Here is a 27,262-nt window from a genome sequence, read left to right as displayed (position 1 = left end):
CATTTTCAGTCCTGGGTTGAAAATTTCTTTTCCCACAATCATGTCACTCTTAAAAAATAGACCGTTCTAGGGTGTATGTGGAAGACAGAAGTGTTCTTAAGAAATTTTAATTGAAAGGAAAAGAAAAAAAAGCTTAAGAATGTAGACAAAGTACTAAAACCTGAGCCTCTGTGGAGGGTGAGGAAAGAAAATTACAATCAGGTTTTCTTTTTTACTAGAATGAACTCTGCCTATAGGGGAGTCGAAAGCTCTGTTTTACTCTGTCCTGTAAGCAGGCAGCTTATTTGAAAATAACTAAACATTAATCAGGGGCGCCTGAGTGGCTCAGTTGGTTAAGCAGCTCAGGTCATGATCTCAAGGTTCGAGTTTAAGCCCTGTGTCGAGCTCTGCACTGACAGCTTGGAGCCTGGAGCCTGCTTCAGATTCTGTGTCTCCCTCTTTCTCTGCCCCTCCCAGCTCACACACACACTCTCTCTCTCTCTCGCAAAAATAAGCAAACATTTTTAAAAAATTGAAAATAATTAAACAGTAATGAAAGCCTACTAGTTAATGTTGTAATGTTTGTCTCATTTCCTAAGGACAGATTTGAGTCAGATGGTATTACTATTAAAAAAATTTTTTTTACCTAGTCTTGTTTTTAAACAACACACACCACACACACACACGCACACAAGTAGTTGTTCCTTCTGCAGAAGGCATTTCTATACTTGGACTGCCCTGACAATACGCAGACCCTGCCTCACATTAGCCAGGCCACCCACTCCCCACAGCACTCTCATCCCTCCCTTCTTAAAATTTGAGTCCAAGAATTCTTGGCTTCTGTTCAGCCACTGTCAAAGGCTCCGTGCTCTCGGGCAAGTGGCTTTCCCTTTCTGAGTCCAGTGCTGTTCCCCTGTAAAATGAGAGGACCAGGCAGGATGGGCCACGGGTCCTTCCACTAAGGACCTGGTATGTCCATGACACGCCTTGGTGGAACAAAATCACATCTAGAAATCCGTTCATGGTTCTAACAGAAGAACAAAATAAGGCCATGGGTTCAACCCACTCAAAATATCAATGTTTCGGGGCGCCTGGGTGGCTTAGTCGGTTAAGCGTCCGACTTTCGCTTAGGTCATGATCTCGCGGTTCGTGGGTTCGAGCCCCACGTCGGGCTCTGTGCTGACTGCCAGCTCAGAGGCTGGAGTCTGTTCCGGATTCTGTGTCTCCCTCTATCTCTGACCCTCCCCTGCTCACGCTGTCTCTCTCTCTCTCCTAGAAATAAATAAAACATTAAAAAAAATTAAAAAAAAAAATCAATGTTTCACCCACCTGGAAAATACAGGCTACAAAAGGAATAAGAAAAGCCAGAATAGTTCCAATTTCCTCATGGGCAACCTAAAACAAATGTAAGAAACAGAAGAAAAGGAATATTTGGATGAAAGAAAACACTGACATGAAGCTCTTCACACCTCACTGGGTCTGGTATGGTGGATAATACAAACTCCCTGACTGAGACAGTAGCCCCTGTTTGTATGACAGAACGGGGGCTGATATACAACTATTTCCAACAACTGGACAGACCACATGCCCTCCTGTCCCCATGCATCTGTACGAAGTCCCCAGGCTGGAATGCCCCCCAACACTACTACCTCTCAAAATCCTACTCCTCTGTCAGCACTAAGTTTTCCCTAATTCTGCACCCTTCAGGTACTGCCACCTCCTTAGTGATGTCACCACACTCTGCCTTATGCCCCATCTTAACTGTTTCATTGGCCATGTAACTGTTCTAGTGTGTACAGATGCTTGGCAAGTATCTGGGTATGGGTAACCGTAAAAAATAAGAGTGGGAAACACGGCACACATTGGCCAAAGGCAAGACACAGTAACAGGCGGTCACTGCTCTTGCAGCACGGACCTGTGGCCACTCTCCACACGGGCCAGTCGACATCAGTCTCCTGAGATCACCATCAGCCATGCTTCAGACTTTAGCTACCAGAGAGACAGGGTGAGTATTCTGACTCTATTTCTAAAAGCAGTGTCTATCTGCTTATGCCCACAGTGATTCTATACTTTTTCAAAGTGCTTTACATACTTCAAAATTTAGAAAAATATTTTAATAGCACTGACATAGAAAGAGGCATTGATTTGAGCAGACCAGCAAATCAACTTCCTAGTGACACAGGTCTCTGACAAAGACATAAGGAAGTGGCATCTGCATGATATAAATCAGACTAGGAGGCAACTTTTCCCAGGCAGAAACAGCCTAAACCTCAGAGGCTGAGAATCAGATTTGCCTTCGATGAGCAATCAGGCCCCTGGGGTGACTCCTGGGACCCTAAGGATGTCACCATAGCAAGCTATTTCTCACCAATTCCCCCAGCAGGCTCCATTGGCTTCTTGGGACAATGCACACAAAAGAGCAAGTTTTATATTTGTTCAGTTTACTATAAAGAATAAACTTTTGGGGTGCCTGGGTGACTCGGTCAGTTAAGCGTCCGACTTCAGCTCAGGTCATGATCTCGTGGCTCGTGGGTTCGAGCCCCGCGTCGGGCTCTGTGCTGACAGCCAGCTCAGAACCTGGAGCTTGTTTCAGATTCTGTATCTCCCTCTCTCTCTGACCCTCCTCTGCTCATGTATGCGCTCTCTCTCTCTCAGAAATAAATAAAACATTAAAAAAAATTTTTAAAGAGAGTAAACTTTAAAATAAAAATTATTTTAATTAAACTGTTAAAACCTATGTACATAATAACCTTACAAATAAAGTGTCTCCCCCTCAGTTTCTGTCATTATAGGTCCTTCAAATTAAACTATGAAAACAAAGGGTACCTGGAGAGAATGTTCTGCGAGGTGAATCCCACGGATGAGGTTCAGAGCAGCACACATGATGTTGAGAATGAGCGAGAGGACACCCAGGGCTGTCACTGGCTCCATTCGGAAATTAGGAGCTTCACAATTAAAAAAAATAAGTATCTAGTGAAAATAATTTCTATATGAAAGAAAAATAAACAAAGACATTAACTAGATCTCCACTAATAATAGACTCATTATGTTAAACAGAATTACAAACATATTAATTAAAAGCAGCTGCAATTAGAGGGCAAAAAGGCAAGAAATGGAGGACAGAATGGATCTAGGAATCCAAAGTGAGTTTCTCTCAGCAAGAGGCCTGTTGCTGAGTTAAGCACAGGTTTTACCAGGCCTGATTTTCTTTCTCCTTAAAGCACTGGTTCTCAGAGAGGGGCGATTGGTCCCTCAGTGGGCAACTGGCAATGCCTAGAGATACCTGGGGTTGTCAAAACTATAAACAGGGTGTTACTGGCATCTAGTGGGTTGAGGCCAGGAATGATTCGAAGCATCCTACAATGCACAAGACAGCCCCTCACAACAAGGAATTATCCAGTACAAAATGTCAGTATGGCTTAGGCTGAGAAAACCTGATGTAAAGTAATTTGTGGCTTTATTTGTAAATGGATTGTCAAACTGAGAGCACTTCTATTATACACTTCAACTCTCAGCTTCTAAACAAGGACAGTATTCAGTGTCTCATGGGCTTCTGGGGCAATGTGCTGCAAAGGCAGTTTTTTAAATTCTAAAATAATTGGGAAGAGGAAGAAAACACTGATTATTCAAGCTACAATCTGTTTTTGGAGCTCTAGAACAAATGATCATTCTTTCTTCAAAGATAACTAATAAGACTGATTGTGGTTCGGACCATTAAATGTCCAACACCTTGCCCCCATTCTCTTGGTACGATCTTTTAAATCATCCCTTCTTGTCCTGACATTTCACACACACACGCACACACACACACACACACACACATCTAGCCACAACCCAAGTGATGTATATGGTTAGTGTGTTAGAGTTTCCACTGAGCTATCAAAGCTCCTGTTGATCAGAACATGCTACCTGTAAAGATTCTAGCCTCAGGACAATAGGGTGAGTCAAACCACAGTAAAATGTCCTAGAAAGATAAGCAAGTTGATATTTTCTGGATTTTACTCCTCTTGTCTAAGTGATTGAAAAACAAAACACATGTTACAGAGTCACTCCATTTTTACATATGGCAAAAGAAGAAGCTTGAGGCTCAACTACCCAGTCTTTCTTCCGTAAAAGTTAAGTTCCTTGTCAGTATAAATTACAACTTATTGATTGGCATGAAAGCCAATCCAGGAATATATTTGGTTCAAATTTAAATAGATTAAATCAAAACACAAAGTTAGGCCAAAAATGTGAACATTAAAAAAAAATTTGTTTTTTTTTTTTAATGTTTTATTTATTTCTAGGAGAGAAAGAGAGACAGCGTGAGGAGGGGAGGGTCAGAGAGAGAGGGAGTCACAGACTGAAACAGGCTCCAGGCTCCGAGCTGGCAGTCAGCACAGAGCCTGACGCGGGGCTCGAACCCACGAACCGCGAGATCATGACCTAAGCGAAAGTCGGATGCCTAACCGACTAAGCCACCCAGGCGCCCCCCAAAAAATTTGTTTTTAATGTTTATTTTTGAAAGAGAGAAAGGCCGAGCACAAGCTGGGGAGGGGTAGAGAAAGAGGGAGACACAGAATCTGAGCTGTCAGCACAGAGCCTGACGTAGGGCTTAAACTCACAAACCGTGAGATCATGACCTGAGCCAAAGTTGGATGCTTAACCGACTGAGCCACCCAGGCACCCCCAAAAATGTGAACGTTTTAAATACACAACTTTTAAAATTCAAGCAATGACTTTAATATAAAAACTATTAAAACAAAATAATTAGACTTAAAAAAAATTAGACTGTTATAGTGTAGACAACTCTTATCTTTCAAAGGATTCAGCTCTTACACCATTATAGAATGCTTAGAAGGTAAATATCCATTTTCATTAAAAATTGGTTTAATTGTGTATAATTGTAAACAAGGAATAAAAAAATCATGCTTTGTTACATGCTGGGCATTGAGTGCGTAATGGTCTTAATGGCAGACTAAGTCCCGGAATGCCAGGGCACTTGGCTCAGAAATCTGCAGGGATGTCCCCAGGGCTCAGGGGAAGCCTGGCTCTGGCCCCGCCCACTCTCATCCCTTGCCCACTCTCATCTGCATGGCCCTTCCCTCCTTCCATCAAGGAGGGCACAGGGTTCTCAGTGGAGATGTGCAATGTTTCACTAAGTGCTAAGATGAGATAAGGATTCATTATCAAAGGAAAAATAGAGAGAGAAGAGTTGCCTCCACCTCAGATCGACACACAGACAAGTTTTTCGTTAACAGTCACCTGGATCAGTCCTTATTTTCCAGACATATTTTATACACTCATTCCCTAAAAAACACTTCCCTGGTAGGAAAAAAAAAAAGCCAATGTACATTTGAAATACCTAACCATCTTCATCAACATCAGATAACAGAAAACCACTCACCAGGCTCCACGTGTATCTGTGTGTGACCGTTCATTATCCCATTCACCACATCTGTGTCCTCCACAGTGAGAACCACTGGAGGCTGGAACTCAAGCTCCTCCTGAATTTTTTCTAAGTTGCTCTCCATCTGAGCAGAACTTACATAGTTAAAATGCCACTTCACTTTCTGAATGATGCTATCTGCAAAAAGAGAGCAACCCAAGTTGCATCAGAACAGATATTACAGAACAGTATGTGCAAAATGAAGATCACCTTTCTGAGCAAGCTAGTAAGTCAGCCAGATTCTGAGACTGTCAGGATACACCTGAAGGTCAGATGACCACTGTGTGTCACTATTCGTCTCATCAGTCTCTTCAGTACAATTGTCTACAGAGAAGGCAACAATGCTTCCCAGAACCTCAGTGACAAGGGAGTCAAGGGACAGGGGCCTGAGTCTAAGCCACTGCTGGAAGTACAATCCTGGGCAGTTCACAGAATGAGGTTCAAAAGGGGAGACAGGTATTCTCGAACGAATTACCTCAGAAAAGGTACGGGAGGAAAAAATTACAAATAAATGTGAATATATTATGCAAACTAAAATGATATATTTGAAAGATATTGATTTTAATTGTTTTGTTTGTCTTAGTATTAATTGATTACCAAGTTGTAATAAGCATTTAGAGTTTTGTCCATATTGGCAAAGGAAAATTACGTACAATGCCGGTATCTAATAGCTACTGTTATAGTCTACTCTAACTCAGTGGTGAGAAAACATGACACCGGGGCAGGGTCTGCTGTTGGAACAAGCATACCACTTTAGAAGGAAGGCACATGCAGAGCCAAGGGGGGAGAAGAACATGGTCCACGTTCATACCCACTGCCAGCCAAGGCCAGCGTGCCCTCTTTGTAGGAAGAAGTGGGGCTGAGAGCAGTGGTGGACTAGGCCTCACAGGGAGACCTGGGGAGAACTCTGTCTACATCACAGGTCTACCTGGTAGAGGCCTGAGTACCAGGGAGTTCCCCAGCAGCTTTGGGTGACAACAAAATGCACCAGCCGGTGGACCAAATGAGGGAGTAGGAGGACTATGGCGGTACTGCCAGGAAGCACACGTGGCAATACTTCTCTGCACCTGACCCTTCGTACCGACGGCTGCCAGCCCCATGTTCAAGGGCATCACAGAGACAGCAGCTAGTTTACATACAGGCCACAGAATGCCCCCCAACTCCCACCTCTAAGTTCTCCCAAGAGCTCAGATGACCTGACTCCCACCTGAGGAAAAGAAAGCATGCACTACAGTTATCATGCTGGGCTCCACAGCCTCTGAGCCTCTACAAGCCTCTCTGGCAGCGCCTCTTCCAGGGCAGTATTTCTCAGATCTTTTTGAGTAAAAGTTTTTTATTATTTATTTATTATTTCGTTTTTCTTATTTCCAAATGGTTGCAGACTGATTCTTTGATAAAATACAATAAAAAAGACTGCAGGCATGTCAAATTACCATTTGACTTTCTGGACACACTCATTCTCACTTTCCGTACCTACCTCATGATAGAAGAACAAATTCTCATACCACCCTTTGGGTAGTACAGCACTGAAGCAGGGCTTAGCAAAGTTTCTTAAGCTGCCAGGTAGCAAATATTTGAGGCTTCTAGGCCCCATATGGTCTCTGTCACAACTACTCAACTCTGCTGGGGAAGGGCAAAAGGAGCCACAGGCGACCCATGAAAGAATGAATATAGCTGGGTTCCAGTGTATTTACAAAAAAAAAAAAGGGGGGCGGGGGGCAGCTGGCCCTTGGACCAGTTTGCTGACCCCTGCTACAGAAGGCTGTGATAAGTAACTGATACAAGTTTCATACTCCCCAACCCTGCCTCAAGCTCTGAAGAGATAAAGAGCCAGTGTTAAACCTTGAAGCTTTCCAGCCCACTCCAATCACAGAAATCTCATGGTACAAAACCAATCTGCAGTGACATGTCAAAGGACCTCCAGGGGTTTTCCTTGATGGTCAAAGCCAAATCTAAACCATAAATTCTACACATACAATGCCATAAGAGAGAACAGTAAATAAGAAAGAGGGTTACAAACCAAATTCAAGAAAGGCGTATGGCCTGGAGGCTAGGCCAATACAGGTGGTGTCATAGGAAGCTGTGAATTCCCACCACACAGTCTCCAGGAAGCAGAAGGCCATGGCCGCTGGACACTGGTGGGAGCAGATAGCCATGCAAGCCACATCTCCCAACGAAGAGAAACTGAAACAAAAGGGCAACATCTCCATTACCGGGAAAAGACCCACGTATTCCTGTCCCATATTCAGATACAACAATGCATCTCTGCCCTGCTCTTCCTTGACCTTGAACAGTCCTGGAGTTGTTTGCTGCATGTATACAATCCCTTCAGCTGGACCTTCCTAGGACTTTCTTGTCCTTCCTCTAAAATAGAGAGCACTGGGGTGCCTGCATGGCTCAGTTGGTTACACGTCCGACTCCGCTCAGGTCATGACCTCGTGGTTCACGAGTTTGAGCCCCACATCAGGCTCTGTGCTGACAGCTTAGAACCTGGAACCTGCTTCTGTATGTGTCTCTCTCTCTGCCCCTCCCCTACTCATACTCTCTTTCTCTCAGAAATAAATAAAACATTTAAAAAAGCTAAAAGTAAATAAATAAAATAAAATAGAGAGCACTTATTTGCCACCGACAGCGTGCAATCACTCCTACTGATTTGTGCATGAAGGATGCATGTTTCGTGAGGGAGAAGTAGCCTCAGACTTCTCTGCATCTATTGAGGAAAATATTTTTTTCTTTAATCCACATCAATAGCTTTCTAATGTTGAATCATCCTGCCATCCTGAAATAAAGCCTTCTTGGTTGTGAGTTTGTACAGATGCACATACACACAACTACTGGATATAGTTTGGATTTTACTTAGGATTTTTGTGTCTGTGCAAAGTAAGACTGGCCTGTGCTTTCCCTTTCCTGTACGATCTTTAACTGCTTGTGCTATTAGGGTTATTCTGGTCTCAAAAAATAAATGCAGGGCTCTCTCCTTTTTCTACTACTTTTCAGAATGTCATGCTATCACTGCAAGTTCTGGGGACTCGAGTTCTCCTATCCGTGGTGTCTCCTGACTCACACTCATTCTAGAATATCTCCTTCTATGTTCTGTAAATTTTGGTGAGAGGGCACCAGCATGGAGCTTCTTGGCTTTTTTTTTTTTTTCTTTCTGTAAGAATCTCTCAAGGACTGAGTTGCGGCACACGTCTTCCAGGGTGGTTTTCCATTTGTTTGGCCAGCTACTCCAGGAGTGTCATCAGTCTGGGACTAAATGAAAGCTGAACCTTGGTTAGGAATCCCTAGGCCATGGGGAGTAGAAACTTCAACTCCAATCCTACAGAAGGCACAGAAGCTGGGCTCCAATTTCTTAGATGAGAATTCGTTTTTCCTTCTCATTCAAAGCCAAGTAGAGATGAGCTACCTCTGTACTGGTGGGCAGCTACTTCTCATGTATTGTCATTCCATCTGGACTGTGCGTGGCCTCACAATAATCCCTTCTTCATGCATGGGTCCTGTTGCAACACCTCAAATCCAAGGGCCTCTCCCTTTATGGGTGCTGAAACTCAAGCCCTGAGTTTACGACTGACTGATTACCGGAAGCCTCGGTGTCAGCTCACACACTTACCACACCCTGATACTCTGTTCCCCTTCATTTCTGGCACCTTGGGAATTCTTTATTTGAAGCTCAGTTACACACTTAAAACAATTTCTCATGTACATTTACTTGCAATTCAGAATGTTTCTGGAAAAGAGTTTTATGGTTATATTGTTCTATCAATAGAAGTCTCTATATAAAAACTTTGTTTTATATATTGGAGTCTCTATATAATTGGAAGTCTCTATATAAAAACTTTGTCAATTAAAAAATGATAACCTCCTCCTTATACAAGGAATTTTCCAGAAGCCCCTATTTGTGGGCTGACTTGTGTCTCCAAAAAATATGACAAGGTCCTAACTCCCAGTACCCGTGAATATGACTTTATTTGGAAATAGTCTTTGCAGATACAATTAAGATAAGATGAGATTATAATAGATTAGGGTAGGCCTCCATTTAATGACCAGTGTGAAATTTGGCTATAGAGACAGAGGGAAGAAGGCCATGTAACCAAGAAGGCAGAGACTGGAATAACTCTTCTACAAGACATGGAATGACAAAGACTGCCAGTAACCACTAGAAGGCAGTAGAGAGGCATGGGAAGGAGTCTTCCTTAGAGCCTCCAAGACAGCAAGGCCCTGCGTACACCTTGATTTTAGACTTCTAGCTAGGCCCCAGGACTGTAAGAGAATAAATTTCTGTTGTTTTAATTTGTTACAGTAGCCACAGGAAAATATCTCAACTCCTTAACTATAAAATAAGCTATAGTACTGCCCACTCGTACAACAAAACAAAACAAAAAACACTTCAGTTTTATTTGTGAAAATAATGGTGAATATTTAATTCAAAATACAAATGAGCAGAACGTTTTGTATTCTAGTTTTCAAAAAATGACTGAAGCACTCAGAATTTCATTTGAAGTCAAAGCCTTTTTTTTCTTAACAGAGAAAAGGCTTGAGGTGCGGCACCAAGATCCCACATGGTGTTAAGAGAATCAGAGCATAAGGAGGGAGGGACATGAAGGACGGTGGTTTTGGGCACCCAAAGAAAGGAGGCACAAATGCAGGCAGAGGCAGCTCAGCTGTAGCTCCTGAGCCCCCAAAGCCCCCAGCACAGGGTGACAGCTACCTGGCGCCCCCTTCAGGCCAGTCCCTTCTTGCCGGACGACACCAGCAAGCCCCAAGTCAAGCGCGACCTCTCTTGCTTTTCTGATTCTGTGACTGAATTCCTCTAAAAGGACTCTACCTTATCAGGTCAACTAAAAATGTAGTGTTCAAAGGGAGCAGGAGGAACTTGGTAAGTGAGGGCCTAAATAATCGAAAACAATGACATAAAATCTATGACAAGCTTTTTTGATATTTCAAAACCTGTCTAGTCCCTGAGCCCTGAGCTTCTTGAATAAGAAATGACAGAACACATGAGGACCAGCCCTTGGGGCCCAGTAACCTGCATTCAAGTCCAGGCCCTACCACTTACTAACAGCACAACCTCAGCTAAGTCACTTCACCTCAGGTATATAATACTATCACCCACCAATAAACAAGCCAATAAAGCACTTAGAACAGTGTCTGACATACAGAAAGCACCAACAGTACTAGCTCTTATTACTAGGATTATTGTAACCACTTGATTCCTACTTCCACCAGAGCATTTTCCTCACTGTATTATATTCAGTTAGATATCTCTCTTGTTCCCTCCTTAGCCTTTAAGTTCCATTAGAAAAGGGGCCTACTTGTGCTCATTTTTCATACCCCTGCTCTGTTACATTAAAAAAAAATAATAATTTTTAAATTTAAAAACCAAAAAGGTGAAAAATTTAAAAAGTAAAAACTAAAGGCAAGAAGTAGAAATCTTTTGTTTTCTTGGCATTTTTACTTTTCCCCTTTCCCTTCCCTGACATTAGACTCTCCCTTTCCTCAGCTTTTCCACCCCTCCATCTAATGCAGAATAAACTACCAAACTACAGGCATGAAAACTGATTGAACCCGGATGCTCAAGAGCGACCCCTCTAACAGAAGGGCAGGAGTGGGAGCAGTGCGTTCCCTTGACTCTATGACTGCAAATGCACAAAACCTCAGACCACTGTCTGACAGCAGACCTACTCTTAACACTAAGGTACGATCGACCTCATGTTACCCCAACGTATGATTAAAAGTAAACCAAAGCTTGCGGATGTTCTGGAAGAGTGAACATGCTTGCTTACTGTATACTGAAGTGATGTCCTTCCGCAGAACCTCTACCTGGGTACTGGGTCAGTCGCAAAGCTAAAGTCTTGAGCCGTCTCCTGCATTCCAGAAAATCCTGGGTGTGGTAAAAGTCAGTGGAGGCCGAGAGGGGCAGTCCATCCCTCACCCTCACCACACAGGCAAAAAGGATCATAGACATGGTCTGCAGGGGAAGTCATGAGGACACCTGAGGAAAGCAAAGGCACCTTGTTACTGAAGGCAGATGATGGTGAGAGATGCCCCCTGCCCTTGAAATGTCTTTTCTGGCTGTTTCACCCTCACCCCCACTGTAAATGCAAATGTTGCCTTTATTGTTACTTCCCTGGCCTCTACAGCTATGTCACTCCCTGTCTTCCCCCCTTCATTTTTCTTCCTGTCTCTTCTTCACTTGTAATCCTCCTCTTCCTTCTCTCTAATGAAGCTCTCCCTTTCCAGAATTATACCAACTAGGATGAGGGAGAGAAAAACAAGGAAGCAGCGCCCAAAAGGCTCAGGAGCCACAGTAATGACAGTGGGTAGCAGGACAGAGGCAGCAAGATGACCCCAGAGGGACAGGAAGCACCAGACGCTGAAGCAGCAGGGATGGGATCCAGTGACCTATTCATGTCAGGTCACCCAGGGAGGTCGGTGCTGAGCAGTTTTGTCTTGTCCTCACATGCCGTGGAGGGATTCTGAGCATCCAACCTGAGGCTGGTGGCAAGGAGAACAGAAGGCAAAACTGGAACTGAGGGAGTATAGCATGACCTCCTGAATTTCTGCAGGTGTTTGATATGAAGCCAGTCTTCGAAATGATGACTGAGTCCCTACAGATGGCTAAAAGAAGTCATTCAGCAAGTTATACTATGGTAAGATACTAAATATTTGGTCTTGAAATGTGGGCACTATTAAGAAACAGAAGGAAACAGATCTTGGGCCCTCATGGAGGTTTCGGCAAATCAGCACAACGTGCTTCTCAGGTGCTTGCACATGGCATAACCTACACATGAAGGCTGTGGTAGCCCCACCCAGGGCTTAGTGAGGTGGCCACTGCAGCTTTAATGGGTCTCTCCATGCACCCACACATCCTGGTTCACAGACTGTGTTCATGAGCTCCTCTACTTGATAAGATGGTAACAGGTATACACACTGATGGACCTTTCTTTCAAAGAACTCCAAATATGTAACCTTATTTGGCCTCTCAACTCTTACGAGCAGTAGGAAAGGGGAACCCCCATGATGCACACTCCTCTCTTCACCTCTGTGCCTCTGTGGATTCTTTTCCTCTGTCTGCTCCTCCTCTGATCTCCCCATATCCACATCCACAGGCACCCTCTCCATGACCCCTTGCCAGACTTGTCTAGCCGGATGTACTTCCACCCCCTACGAATTCTCAGAGAACTTAGCTCTTTGTTACCTATTTTACTAATTCATCATTTCCATTACCTAAGTGTAGGTTCTAAGAATAAAGACCATATCTGAAATGCAGAAATGAATAATGATTCCCATTTTACCCATGAAGAGACTGCAGTGGTATAAAAACAAGACAAAGCTGAAAGAAAAATTAGCCTACTAGCCAACAGATGCTACAAAGTCCATGTGTCCCATCTCCCCACACTTTCCATTCAGGAGTAAACATGTGAAATGCCTCAGGAAAAATACCTCCACACACCAAACTGCTAAGTTCCCAGCACTGCTGGCAGATCCTTGCCAACTGCCTGTGGGCTGTGCCGGCTGTACCCTAGCTGCGTGGCCAACGCTGAGGCTTCTGGCACCAGAGAGGTCAGCAGGGGTTGGGTGTATTGAGGCTGATCTCATGAACTTATACTTTCGTGAATGTTTGAAATATTTAATTTAGAAATAATTTTTTGATTTTTTTTTTATTTCTAGGGGAGAGAGAGAGAGAGCGTGAGCAGGGGAGGGTCAGAGAGAGAAGGAGTCACAGACTGAAACAGTCTCCAGGCTCTGAGCTGGCAGTCAGCACAGAGCCCGATCTGGGGCTCGAACCCGCGAACCGCGAGTACACGACCTAAGCGAAAGTCGGACGCTCAACCGACTAAGCCACCCAGGTGCCCCTAGAAATAATTTTTTAAAGACTTACAGGCACAAAGCCCTGATAGAGGCAGGGGAAGACTAGAAGATTAACTTGAGACCAGGCCTTAGGAGCAAAACAAGAACTACAACTTTCTTGCTACCTTGAGAACAGTGTTATTTGGGTGAATGCAAGCTTCAGCTGTTCTGCAATTCATGTAGAGGGGTGCTGAAGAATACTTGTAATTAAGGGGCACCTGGGTGGCTCAGTCAGTTAAATATCCAACTCTTGATTTTGGCTCAGGCCATGATATCATGGTTGTAAGATCAAGCCCCCAAGATGGGCTCTGAGCTGGGTTCTGTGCTGGGCATGAATCTCTCTCCTTCTCCTTCTGCCCCTCCTCTGCTGGTCTGCACTTGCATGTGTATACTCTCTCTCTCAAAAAAAAAAAAAAAAAGAATACCTGTAATGAAGACTTTCTAAGAACACTACTAGATAAGAAAGAATATAAAGACACTGAGCCCTCCCTCCCCCCAATGCACACCTTGCCTAAAAAGAGAGAGAGAGAGAGCGAGAGAGAGAGAATGAATCAGTGAGACACCAAGAGAGTCAGAGACTGGACAGAGACACCTCAAGGCAAAATAAGAAAGACACTGCTTAGGGGGCTGACTAAATTCTCTGCTCTATGAAGGGAAGCAATATGTATGTATTCTAACTGTCAATCCCCAAATATCCTCTCTAGTGCTGTTTTTATAGAGCGCCTTCCATGTGTCAGGTATTGTAATAAACCAAAAAAAGGAAAAGAGTGACCTTTCCAAGCGATAGTAATCTAAGAACCAGTTCTACCACTCTTCTACCACTCGCTGAAAGACACAAACCTCACCTCAGGCTCTCTACTCGACCCACATGATCCTTTTGGTGATCAAACCTGCTTTTCCTCGAACAATAGCATTCAAGATAAATAAAACTGTTGGTCAGTTCTCCCAAGTTATTAGTACTGAAAACTAGTGAAACCCACATCCATTTAAGATATTTAAAATTCCTTCTTATGCTTAAACGAAGGGGACGCTGTGATATTAAGTGTTACCTGTGTTTGTGTACATATATGAGTGTATGAACACACAGGACGAGAGGTGGAGGGGTTTTACACACTGCTGTGTTAGAGTCCAAGAACAGAAACATTTTTTTTCCTTTGTGAAAATGTACTCTGTATTGTAAAAGATTAAAAAAAAAATGTAATACAAATAGGGAGCAAAGTATCTTTGTGTACTCACAGTGCCTGGTAAGAGCTCTGCATACTTAGGGAGCTGATATTTGCAAATTCAGGTTATGAACTATGATGAGAAGGTCTTTACTCGAATAAGAGATCTGACCACTGCTCAAAAAACAATGAACTGGGGGCTTTTGCCTCTGAAAAGATAGAGTTGAAGGGCTTTTTCCTATTCCCACTAATAGCGGTATAAATACTATGGACACTATATGCAAAAAAACATAAACACCTGAAAGGTGGAGAGAGGCAAGCAGATTGGCTAGGCACTTTGAAACCTGAGGAATGGCACAGTTGTGAGTTTGCTCAGTTTCTTTTTGCTTCATTTATCCTACTCTTGGTGCTGGAGAAGCTGGCAACTCAGAAATGCCAATGAATGTAGGCAAAAAAAAAAAAAAAAAAAAAAAACCNAAAAAAAAAAAAAGCCCCGACAATGAAAAAGAGCCTGCTGTCTCCAGCCAAAGCACCAGGAAAGGTGCGTGCAGCCTAGCAAAACAGAAAAGTCTTAGACAAAAACATTTTACTCCAGTCAAACACCACAGAAAAACTGCAGCCATCATACACCCACAACAAAGGCTGAACTAAGTGCCTGGACTTCTGTTCTTGCCTGGCAGTGATGTGGTGTCCCCACCAACTCTCCACACTGCCAGAGTGTCAGAGAAGATCAGGTAGGGAACTATAGGCAGTAAAGAGCCAGCCTCTCCCATTGTGTCATTAAGGAGACAGAAATCCCCTTCTCCTTAGGGAGCCAGAAGAGGCCCAGTGGGGAAACCTGAACTTTTACTCCCACCTCAAAGTAATGAGTTAGTACCTCCACCACCCTGCTAACACAGTATCAACAAAGGCCAACTAAAACAGATCGAAATAAGATCCAGAATCTCATAACATAACACCCCAAATGTCCAGGTTTTCATAAAAACCCTTGATCACACTAAGAACCAGGAAAATCTCAAATTGAATAAGAGACCATCATGATGATAGACTTTAAAGTAACCATCATAATGGTGCCTGGGTGGCTCAGTCAGTTATGCATCCGACTTTGGCTCAGGTGATGATCTCACGATTTGTGGGTTCGAGCCCCACATCTGGCTCTGTGCTGACAGCTCAGAGCCTGGAGCCTGCCTTGGATTCTGTGTCTGCCTCTCTGCCCCTTCTCCACTCCCACTCTGTCTCTTTCCGTCTCAAAAATAAACAAACTGGGGCGCCTGGGTGGCTCAGTCAATTAAGTGTCTGACTTCAGCTCAGGTCATGATCTCATGGTTCATGGGTTTGAGCCCCGCATCGGGCTCTGTACTGACAGCTAGATCAGAGCCTGGAGCCTGTTTTGGAATCTGTGTCTCCCTCTCTCTCTGACCCTCCCCTGCTCACGCTGTCTCTCTCTCTCTGTCAGAAATAAATAAAACATTAAAAATTTTTAAAAATAAAAAAATAAACAATAAAAATTTTTTATTTTTTTAATAAAATTAAAATAACCATCATAAAAATGCTTCAATGAGCAATATAAACACACTTGAAACATATGAAAAATAAAAAGTTTCAGCAAAGAAACAGAAAGGTACAATGAACCAAATGGAAGTTTTAGAATGTAAAAATAATACAATAACTGAAGTAAAAAACTCAATAGATGAGCTCAACAGCAAAATGGAGGGGACAGAAGAAGGAATCAAATCCGTAAACATGAAGACAGAAAAATGGAGGGGACAGAAGAAGGAATCAAATCCGTAAACATGAAGACAGAAAAATGGAGGGGACAGAAGAAGGAATCAAATCCGTAAACATGAAGACAGAAAAATGGAGGGGACAGAAGAAGGAATCAAATCCGTAAACATGAAGATAGAACATAAAAATTATTTAATTTGTTTTTTCTTCTTAAATAGTTTATTGTCAAGCTGGTTTCCATATAAAACCCAGTGCTCATCCCCACAAGTGCCCTCCTCCATGCCCATCACCCCTCTTCCCCACTCCCCCACCCCCATCAGCCCTTAGTTTGTTCTCAGCATTCAAGAGTCTCTCATAGTTTGCCTCCCTCCCTCTCTACAACTATTTTTCCCCTTCTCCCTCATGGTCCTCCGTTAAGTTCCTCCTAATCCACCTATATATGCAAACATATGGTATCTGTCCTCCTCTGCCTGACTTATTTTGCTCAGCTTAACACCCTCAAGTTCCATCCATGTTGCTACAAATGGCCAGATTTCATTCTTTCTCATTGCCATGTAGTATCCCATTGTGTACATGAATGACATCTTAAAAATTACTTAATTTGAACAATCTGAGAGAAACTAGATTGAAAAATATTACACAGAGCTTCAGGGACTATGGGACTATAACAAATCCTCTAACACATGTCACTGGAGTCCTGGAGGAGAGGAGAAAGAGGGAAGGACTGAAAAGTATTCAAAGAAATGTCTGAAAGCTTTCCAAATTTGGCAAAAGACATAAGGCAACAGATTCAAAAAGAATAAATCCCAGAAAGGATAAACCTAAGAAATCCATGCCAATAAACAAAACAAACTTAAGAAAACTAAAGACAGAAAAAATCTTGAAAGCAGCAAAAAATAGAAACCATGATCTTACAGAGGGGAGAAAACAATTAGTACAACAGCAAATTTCTCACAGAAACCATGGAGGACAAACGGAAGAACTTTAAAAAAATTTCTTTTTAACATTTAATTTACCTCTGCGAGAGAGAGAGCATGAGAAGGGGAGGGTCAGAGAGAGAGGGAGACACAGATTCTGAAACAGGCTCCAGGCTGTGAGCTAGCAGTCAGCACGGAACCCGACGCAGGGCTCGAACCCACGATCATGACCCGAGCTGAAGACACACGCTTAACCAACTGAGCCACCCAGGCACCCCAGGAAGCACGTTTTTAAAGTGCTAAAGAAAAGGACTGCCAACCAAGAATTCTGTATTTTTAGCAAAAATATCTTTCAAAAATGAAAGGATATTTAAAACATATTTAGATGAAGAACACTAAAAGAATTTGTGCCAGCACACCTGCACTAAGAGAATGGCTAAAGGAAGTTCTCTAAATCAAAAGGATACGATACAAGAAGGAACGCTGGGAAAAAAAGAAAAAAACTCAGAAATGTAAAAACATGGGAAAATACAATAGATTATCCTTCTCCTCATGAGTTTCGTAAGTTATGTTGCGTGGTTGAAGCAATAACTAGAACATTTCTGATACTCTCAATGTATTTTGAGAAAATATTTAAGACAATTATAAATGAGGGCTACAGAGAAGTAAAGGCAGGTAAAGTTTCTATGCCTCACTTGAAATGGTAAAATGCTGTCTCCAGGAAACTGATAAATCATAAATATGTACAAATGTAGATATACATATGTGCATGTATAAGTAGACATGTATACGTATGTACATAGGCGTATACTAGAGCAACCAATGAAAAAGCTATACAAAGAGATATATTCAAAAACACCATATATGAATAAAAATGGGATTCTAAAAGATGTCTGAAATATTCACAGGAATGCAGGAAAAAAGAAAACAGAATTTTAGTGCTCACTTCAGCAGCACATACACTAAAAATTGGAATGATACAGAAAAGATTAGCATGGTGGCTGAACAAGGATGACATGCAAATTCATGAAGTGTTTCATATTAAAAAAAAAAAAGAAGAAAACAATTAAAAAAAAAGAATAGACAACAAAAAATAAAAGACCATACTTAAGGCCTAATATATTAATGATTATATTAAATGTAAATGGTCTAAATACATAATTAAAGACAGAAATTGATAAAGTTGATAAAAGACATGATCCAATTATTTACTTCTTTAAAATAAGAAATGCACACCAAGGGGCACCTGGGTGGCTCAGTCAGTTAAGCGTCTGACTTCAGCTCAGGTCATGATCTTGCAGTTTGTGGGTTTGAGCCCCGCATTGGGCTCTGTGCTGACAGCTAGCTCAGAGCCTGGAGCCTGCTTTGGATTCTGCATCTCCCTCTCTCTCTGACCCTCCCCTGATCACGCTGTCTCTCTCTCTCTCAGAAATAAATAAAACATTAAAAAAAATTAAAAGAAAATAAAAATAAAAAATGCACACCAAATATAACAATATAGGTAGGTTGAAAGTAAATGAATAGAAATAAATATACCATGCAAATATTAATCAAAAGAAAGAATAAGTTATATTAATGTCATATAAAGCAGACTTCAAAGCAAATTTCCAAAGATGGAGAAAAACATTACATAATGATAAAAGAATAAATCTACCAAGAAGACATAAAACTAAATGTATATGCACTAAACAACAGAGGTGTAAAATCGGTGAGGCAAAATTGATAAAGTGAAAGGAGAAATAGACAAATCATAAAATTACAGTTGAAAACTTCAGCATCACTCTTTTAACAATTGATAGAAAACCAGCAAAGATATAGAAGACCTCAACAACACTATCTACAAAAGTAGGTAATTAACATTTATAGAACACTCAATCTAACAACAGAGTTCCTTTCAAGCACTGACAAAACATATGGCAAGATAGACGTGGGCCATAAAACGAATCTCAACAAATTTTAAAAATGTGTACAGAGAATGTTCTGGGACCACAATGTAATCAAAATAGAAATTAATCAAAGAGAGGCATTAAAAATCTCCAAACACTCAAAAATTAAACAACACACTTTTAAATAATCAATGAGTCAAAAAGGAAGTTTCAAAGGAAATTTTAAAATACACTGAACTGAATAAAAGGAAAATCTATCACAATTTGTGAGACACAGCTAAAGTAGTGCTAAGAGGGAAATTTATTGCACCAAATGCTATCATTAAAAAAGAGGAAAAGTCTCAAAATAATAACTTAACCTCACATGTCAAGAAACTAGAAAAAGAGCAAAAAACGAAAACAAACAAACAAAAAACACAAAGGAGGCAGGAGGAAGGAAATAATATAAATCAATGAAACTAAAAGCAGAAAAAGTAATAGAGAAAATCAAGGAGATAAAATCTTAGTCCTTTGAAAAGATAAACAACATTGACAAATCTCTACCAAAACAACAAATTAAAAAAAATAGAAAAGAGACATATTATTAACATCAAGAATCAGATAGGAAATATCATTATAGATACTACAGACATCAAAAAAATTAATAATAATGGAATACTATAAACAACTTTACACCCATAAATCTGACAATGTAGTTAAAATGGTCAATTCCTCAAAAAACATTAACTACCACAATTCAACCCAATATGAAATAGGTAATTTAAACAATCTTATAACTAAATTTCTTATTAAGAAAGAATTCATTTGTAATTTTGAAACTGCTGAAAACTGGGCATCTCCAAGCCCAGATGGTTTCACTGGAGGATTCTACCAAACACCAAAAAAGAAATTAACACCAATCACGTACAATCTCTGCCAAAAAATAAAAGAGGTGGAAATAATTCCTTCATTTCATGAAGCTACTATTACCCTAGAAAAACTACAGACCAATAATCCTCACGAATTTATATATGAAAATCCTTAACAAAACATTAGCAACTAGAAATCAGCAATATAATAAAAAGAACTAGACACCATAACCAAGTAAGATTTATTCCAGGATGCAAGGCTGGCTTAACATAGTAAAATCAATCATGATAATCCATGATATTAACAGGCTAAAAAAAAATGTTATCAATTAATCAGAAAGGGTGTCTGACAAAATTCAACCCTGTTTCATGATAAAACTTTCCGGAAAATACAAACAGCGGTGAACTTCCTCAATTAGAGGAAGAGCATCTACAAAAAGTCTAGTTAACATCATACGTAATGGTTAAAGACTGAATGCTTTCTCTCTAAAATCAAAAACAAGGATGTCTGCTCACACAACTAGTATTCAACACATTACTGGAAGTTCTACTCGGTACAACAAGGCAAGAATAGAAATAAAAGGCATATAGATAGGAAAGGAAGAAACAAAACTACTGCTATTTGCAGACGACATCATCTACATGAAAAATCCCGAGGAGCCTACCAAAAAACCTCCTAGAACTAATGTGTTTTCAACAAGGTTGTAAGACAGAAGATCAACATACAAAAATCAATGTACTTCTATAAACTAGCAAGAACACATAGAAACCAAAATTAAAAATAAAATGCCATTTACAATCACTGCAAAAAAAGATCTCAATAAAGCTATAATCTTTAAAATAAAATATTTAGGTATAAATCTAACAAAATATGTTCAGGTCTTCTATGCTGAAAACTACAAAACACTGCTGAAAGGAGTCAAAAAAGTCTTAAATAAAGGAGGAAACATCATGTTCATGGACTGGACAATTCAACATAATAAAGATGTTAAACAAACTGACATACGGGTTTCATGCAATTCCTATAAAAATATCAGAATGACAGTTTGTAAAGATAGAGTATTCTAAAATTTATACGGGAAGGCAAAGAAACTAAGATGGCTAAAAAACAAGTTTGAAAAGGAATAAAGTGGAAGGAACCATGCTATTACATTTTAAGACTTTTTACATAGCTACAGTAGTTAAGATTGTATGGTGTTGGTAGAGGAACAGACACATACATCAATAGAATAGAAGAAAGAACACAGAAATAGACCTACAGTAGTACAGCTAAATGATTTTTGTCAATAGTGCAAAAGCATTTCAATGGAGGGAGGTCAGTTTTTCAATACTTGGTGGTAAAGCAATGAACAGCTATAGGAAAAAAAAATTATTGACCTAAACCTCACACCTTACATAAAAGTCCATTCAAAATGTATCATAAATGTAAATCTAAGAAGTAAAACTATAAAAATGGTAGAAAATGTAAGAGACAATCTTCAGGACTTGGGGACAAGTTCTTAGACATGACACCAAAAGCATAATCCACAAAAATCAGTAAATTGGATTTCATCAAAATTGGAGACATTCGATCTCCGAAAGCTCATGTGGGGGGGAAAAAAGCTCGTGTGAAAAGGATGAAAAGACAAGGGCAATCCAGAGACGGGAAGAAAATATCTGTAAACCACATATCCAATAAAGGACTCTATATATCTAGAATTTATAAAGAACTCTCAAAAAATCCAGTTAGAAAATGGGCAAGGTACATGAACAGACATTTCATCAAAAAGAATATACAGATGGTAAGTAAGCATATGAAAAGATGTTTAGCATCACTAACAGTTCAGGGAGTTGTAACTTAAGATCACAATGAGATAATGCTATATACCTATGAAAATAGTTACAAAATTTTAAAGTAGAAAGATCAAATGCTGTCAAGGCACGCAGAGGAACTGGATCTCTCATATATTACTGGTAATGTATAAAATGGTAGAGTCACTCTGGAAAACAGTTTGGTAGTGTCCTTTATTTTTATATTTTTGCAAGTGTCTTAAAATTAAACATGCAAGGGGGCATCTGGCTAGCTCAGCTGGTTAAACATCCGACTCTTGATTTCAGCTCAGGTCATGATCTCACAGTTTGTGAGACTGAGCTCTATGTCAAGCTCTGCACTGACAGCATGGAGCCTGCTTGAGATTTTCTCTCTCTTCTTTCTCTCTGTCCCTCCCCCTGCTCGTGCTTCTCTCCCTCTCTCTCTCTCAAAACAAATAAATAAACTTAAAAAAATAAATAAACTAAACATGCAACTAACATATCATCTATCAATCACACTCCGGGGCATTTATCCCAGAGAAATGAAAATTTACTTCCACACAAAGCCCGGTGTACAATTGTTCATAACAGTTTTATTTGTAATGGCCAAGAACTGCAAAGAACTAAATATCCTACAAATACTGAATGTTAAATAAAACATTACATTCATAGCATGGACTATTACTCAGCAGTAAAAAGAAATGAACTACTGAAACTCAGAACAACTTGGATGGATCTCAAGAGCACTGTGTTGAGTGAAAAAAAAAAAAAAACCTCAAAAGGTCACATACCACAGGAATCCTTTTATGTAACATTCTCATAATGACAAAACTATAGAGATTAGTAGATGAATGATTAGTAGTTGCTAAGGGTTAGGGATGGTGGGGAGGAGGGGAATGGGTGTGATTATAAAGGAGAGCAAAAGAAAGATCTTTGTGTTGATTGAATAATTTTGTATTTTGTGAAGGTGTTATAGGAATCTACGTAAGTGGTAAAATGGGCATGGAACTATACATACTTTATATCAATGTTGATTTCCTGGATTTGATATTGCACTGTACTTATGTGAGATGTAACCAATGGGGGGAAAGTAGGATAAAGGGTGTATGCGACCTCTTTGTACTATCTTTGCAACTTCCTAAAACTGGAATTATTTTTAAATAAAATTTGAATAAATGTATTAACTTAAGGACTTTATACCACTTACGTTCCTACCTGCTTTTTATGTTTAAGTATCATTTTTAAATATTTCTATAAGTAGGGGCCCTGGATGGCTCAGTCAGTTAAGCTCCTGACTTCTGCTCAAATAATGATCTCATGGTTTGTGGGTTCGAGCCCCACAATGGGCTCTGCACTGACAGTGTGGCGTCGGCTTGGGATTCTCTCTCTCCCTCTCTCTCTCTCTGCCCTTTCCCCACTCATGCATTCTCTCTCAAAATAAATAAGCTTTAAAAATAAAATAAAATAAAATAAAATAAAATAAAAATCTCTATAAGTAGATCAATAATCTTTTCTGCTAATTAACTGTAGTTTCAATGATTTCTGCTTTAATGTTGAAAAACATGTTTTATAGTGAGTAGCTCTATAACTACATGACATTTCCAAAATAGAAGGTAGTATAATCTCAGGATTAATTAAAATAAAAACTGTTTTGAGAAAGAATGAAATCTGGCCATGTGCAGCAACATGGATAGCAACATGGATGGAACTTGAGGGTGTTATGCTGGGCAAAATAAGTCAGGCAGAGAAGGACATATACCGTATGTTTGCACGTATAGGAGGATCAGATGGAACTTAACGGAGGACCATGGGGGAGAAGAAGGGAGAAAATAGTTGGGGAGAGGGAGGGAGGCAAACCATGAGAGTCTCTTGAATGCTGAGAACAAACTGAGGGCTGATGGGGGTGGGGGAAAGGGAAAGGGGGGGTGATGGGCATGGAGGAGGGCACCTGTGGGCATGAGCACTGGGTGTTATATGGAAACCAACTTGACAGACAATAAACTATAAAATTTTTTAAAAAAGCTGTTTGCATTTAACTAGTATTTAGTTTAAATAATAAGAAGTAGTGGGGCACCTGGGTGGCTCAGTCAGTTAAGTATCTGACTTCAGCTCAGGTCATGATCTCAAGGTTCGTGAATTCCAACACCGAATGGGGCTCTGGCTAACAACTCAAAGCCTGAAGCCTGTTTCAGATTCTGTCCCCTTCTCTCTCTGCCTCTTCCCCACTCACGATCTCTCTCTCTCTCTCGCAGAAAATAAATAAACATTTAAAAGAATAATAAAAATTATAAACAAAAAGTAGTGGTATAAATCTGAAAAATCATGCCGCAATAGAAAAAAATATATTATGAACTATACAAAGACAAAAGCACCCTCAGAGTACTCACACAGAGACAACAGTCTGTCTTCCAGGTCTTCCCAGCTCCCTCTACGAGCCAGTAACCTAACACCATGCCTGGCACACATGAGAAGCCTTCAGTAAAAACTGCTAAGCAAATGAATGAACACCTAAGAGCTGCCTTTTTTTTGTCCAATGAAACAAGAAATGTGGGTTTTCAGATCTTGTCATATCCCATCGCTTCTCGGCCTTTTGGCTAAGATCAAGTGCAGATCTTGTCATATCCTGACCTATATTTTGAACACTTTTCCATAATAAATTTCTACTTGGAGAGAAAAAGACATTGATATAGCTGGAATTTTTCTGAAACAGAAGCTGAATTAGTAATTATACATACCTACGTCACTGCTACTATGCTTTATAAAATTTTTAATCTACCTCCCCCATTTCCTAAATCCTCTTCTCAGCATCTATTTATAAACTGCTCGTGTCATAGATTATCCCTACTCTACCTGCAACTTTGTCCCTAGCTGGAGGCCATCCTTACTCCTATTGGTTTTTTTCCTCACCCTTACCCTTAGGGCACTCCCAAATCCCTACCACAAATGCTCCTCCCCTCCTCCCTCCAAAAGAGAGGAAAGAAAAACCAGGAGAGAAAAGCAGCATTAAATGATCCGACCATGACCAGGCCTTGCAAAATAGTAACTTCAAAAAGCACAATGAATTTCATTTGGCACACATACTCAAACACAAGTCTTCGCCATGAGGCATATTACCCACTGTTCAAGTACACAATACAGAAAACAAAATTGAGTTAGTCACCCTTATTGAATTCATCTTACACTTGAGAACTGGTTACCTAATTTGTAGATCACTCAGGATCCTCTGTTCCATGTTTCTTGGGGATGGTGTGAGGGTGGGGAGGGGGAAGATAACTCTTTGAAACAAGCTAAGAAGAGTAGGGGACTGAACTTGATATCGACTAACATTACGAGAGAGGCACTGTGCTAGGAACTTTTAAACTGACTGCTCAAAATTATCTATGAGGTCGGCATACTCTACATAGAGCAGGTGGGAAAACTATACACTTCCAAAGGAATAAGTGGGAGAGCCAAGATTCAAACCCAAACTTACTTACTCAAAATATCTGAAAGCCTATACAATCTTTCCACTATACTCTGCCTCTCTAAATCCAATTTTTGGGATCACAGCTACTCTATTTCTATTTTTTCTTTCTCCTAGAGCATTACTACTCAACTAATAATAGAAGGAGCAGAGGCCTAGGGTTACACTTGTTACAATTACTCTTTACTCCTTGTGTTACTTTGAATAAATCAATTTTCCTCTCTGACCATCAGTCAGCTTTTGGATGCAGTTTGTTTCTAAGGCTCTTCCTAAGAGTAAAAGTTTTGGACTTCACGATCTAATCTGTATTGTAAACACAAACACTTAGAGCTATAACTACATTGTCTACAATGTATTTTCCAGAGCAAACTCTATTATGTCAATTTAATTCTATTTGCCAATACGCAACCACTTTCAATTATTTACATTTTAATTTTACTAAAATTACCTTTATCGGGATTAATTCCTTCGTAAAATTTAATTAAGATTTACCCTAGCCATTGGTCTGAGCTTTACTTTTTTGTTCTGACCATGTAACAAATTTCACCAAATACTTTTCGCCACTAGGAACAATTCTTTTGTGGTTTTGATTTCTAAAAACCTCATTTTTCCCTGAGTGCTTTATCCTTCTGGCCCTGGCGGTCTAGATATAAGCCTGTAATGGACACAAATGTACATCACCTCCTACATCTAATGTTCGGAAAAACTGGTCCAGTGCGCCCAGTATCTGGTAAACCAAGTCGTATAATTTCGGCCTGGTAAGGGAAGTTTGCTATTAAAATTAAACAGTACTCAGATGTGGGCTTCGTGGATAATCAAGAAAACGATCGCCCCCTCTCTGACTTGGACACACCCCTTTTCCTCCCACTGGGAGCAGCGCTCCACGCGCATCATTCAGTTCAGGGTTCCAGGAGGCGCGCGGCCCGGTTGTCCCCAAGTCCGGAGAGCAACAGGGGTAAGAAAGAACAGACAACTCCTAGAAGACCCACGAAACCAGGAGGGGCTTAGCCGGGCCTGAGGGCGGGGCGGGCCCGGCNTGCCGGTCGCGCCGCCTCGCCGCCGTACCACCCGCTGCCTCCTCCGCAACCTCAGGCCACCGGGTGGACCCGGCCCAGGTCACTGGCGGCCCAGGCGCAGGTGGGCGATGGTGCGCACGCGCGAATCTTGAATTCCTATTTGCAGCTGCTAAGCGACACCCGCACCCGAACCGACCAATCCTGGAGGGGTTCCCCGCCCAGTCCCGGGGGAGTCCTGAATAAGCTGGTTCTTAAAGAGCTGCGACCCAAATGCAAAGGGGGTGTGGCAGGGGCGCGTGCTCCTCCTAGCTTTCTTCCCGTCTCCTGGCTCTCACCCGCGTGGGTTTGACGTCCAAGCCTGTAATTCCCACTTCCGGAGGTGCGAGGAGACTTGTAGGTCGATTCCTGCTGGGGTAGAGTACAGAACTGACGTGCCGCGACAAGGAGGTTCTGCGTAAGTCCGCGACACGCCCCAGCTGTGGGTTCTGCTGTTCTGCGCAGCTGGGCGGGAAGTACGAGATAGGCAAACCAAAGAGCACAGTCTCTTGCCAGCCTGGATGAGGTGCTTAAAGTCCGACCCTGGAGGGACACACCCCAGTCTGGGGGTGGAGGCACTCACAGCTGTCACAGATGGGTGGCCCTCTGCAGGGGAGCAGAACTCATACATTTAATTTTCGTCCAACAAATTCTGAGTACCTGCTGTGTGTCAGGCACTATGCCAGGTAGTGGGGACACAGTGAGGAACTCCTGACACTAACAACTATGTTAAGAGAAGGCAGAGTGAGAGCACCTATCAAACAATTACACAGCATGTGTTGAAATACAAATGAAATATGTGCTCTTCAGAAAGGAACAAGGTTTTGGGGAGAAGTTACAGGAGCTCCTGGTCTGAACTTGGGGGGTCCTAGGAGGCTTTCTTGAGAACGTGACACTAGCTGACTGGTAGCTCACTGGGCAAAGGGGAAAAGAAGAGTGTTTCAGACAGAGGGCAGTGTGTGCATAACAAACAGGAAAGCGGCAGGGCTCCTTTGATGGATGAAAAGAAACAGGGGTGATGCATGAGGAGCTAGTGTTTAACAGGCACAGAATTTCAGCTGGAGAAGATGAAAAAGTTCTGGAAATGAATGGTGGTGATGGCCACACAATAATGTACAATTTTAAGTGTCACAGAACATTTAAAAATGGTTAAAATGGT

At 41.2% G+C, this 27,262-nt stretch overlaps 1 protein-coding gene and 1 non-coding gene across 7 annotated transcripts in view; one reads left to right on the top strand and one right to left on the bottom strand.

The window, feature by feature from the left end:
- Positions 1-26,507, bottom strand: part of SEC22C (SEC22 homolog C, vesicle trafficking protein) — a 38,569-nt gene extending 12,062 nt beyond the window's left edge. For all 6 annotated transcript variants that reach the window (XM_077753732.1, XM_077753731.1, XM_077753730.1 and 3 more), the window contains exons 1-6: positions 26,403-26,507; positions 11,191-11,399; positions 7,428-7,591; positions 5,366-5,545; positions 2,806-2,924; positions 1,309-1,374 (exon numbers count right to left, since the gene is read on the bottom strand). In XM_077753732.1, the coding sequence (XP_077609858.1) occupies positions 1,309-1,374; positions 2,806-2,924; positions 5,366-5,545; positions 7,428-7,591; positions 11,191-11,372 (711 nt within the window). In that variant the 5' untranslated portion in view covers positions 11,373-11,399; positions 26,403-26,507. The remainder of the gene's footprint in view (positions 1-1,308; positions 1,375-2,805; positions 2,925-5,365; positions 5,546-7,427; positions 7,592-11,190; positions 11,400-26,402) is intronic.
- Positions 18,002-18,109, top strand: LOC144223041 (U6 spliceosomal RNA). The gene has a single exon (XR_013332536.1). It is a non-coding gene; the product is annotated as a U6 spliceosomal RNA (small nuclear RNA).
- Positions 26,508-27,262: the final 755 nt, after the last annotated feature.

Source organism: Crocuta crocuta, unplaced genomic scaffold (assembly GCF_008692635.1).
Source record: "Crocuta crocuta isolate KB4526 unplaced genomic scaffold, BGI_CrCroc_1.0 scaffold655, whole genome shotgun sequence".
NCBI classification, from domain to species: Eukaryota; Metazoa; Chordata; class Mammalia; order Carnivora; family Hyaenidae; genus Crocuta; species Crocuta crocuta.
The sequence above is the reverse complement of the archived record's forward strand: the minus strand, read 5'-3'. Positions and strand labels throughout refer to the sequence as shown.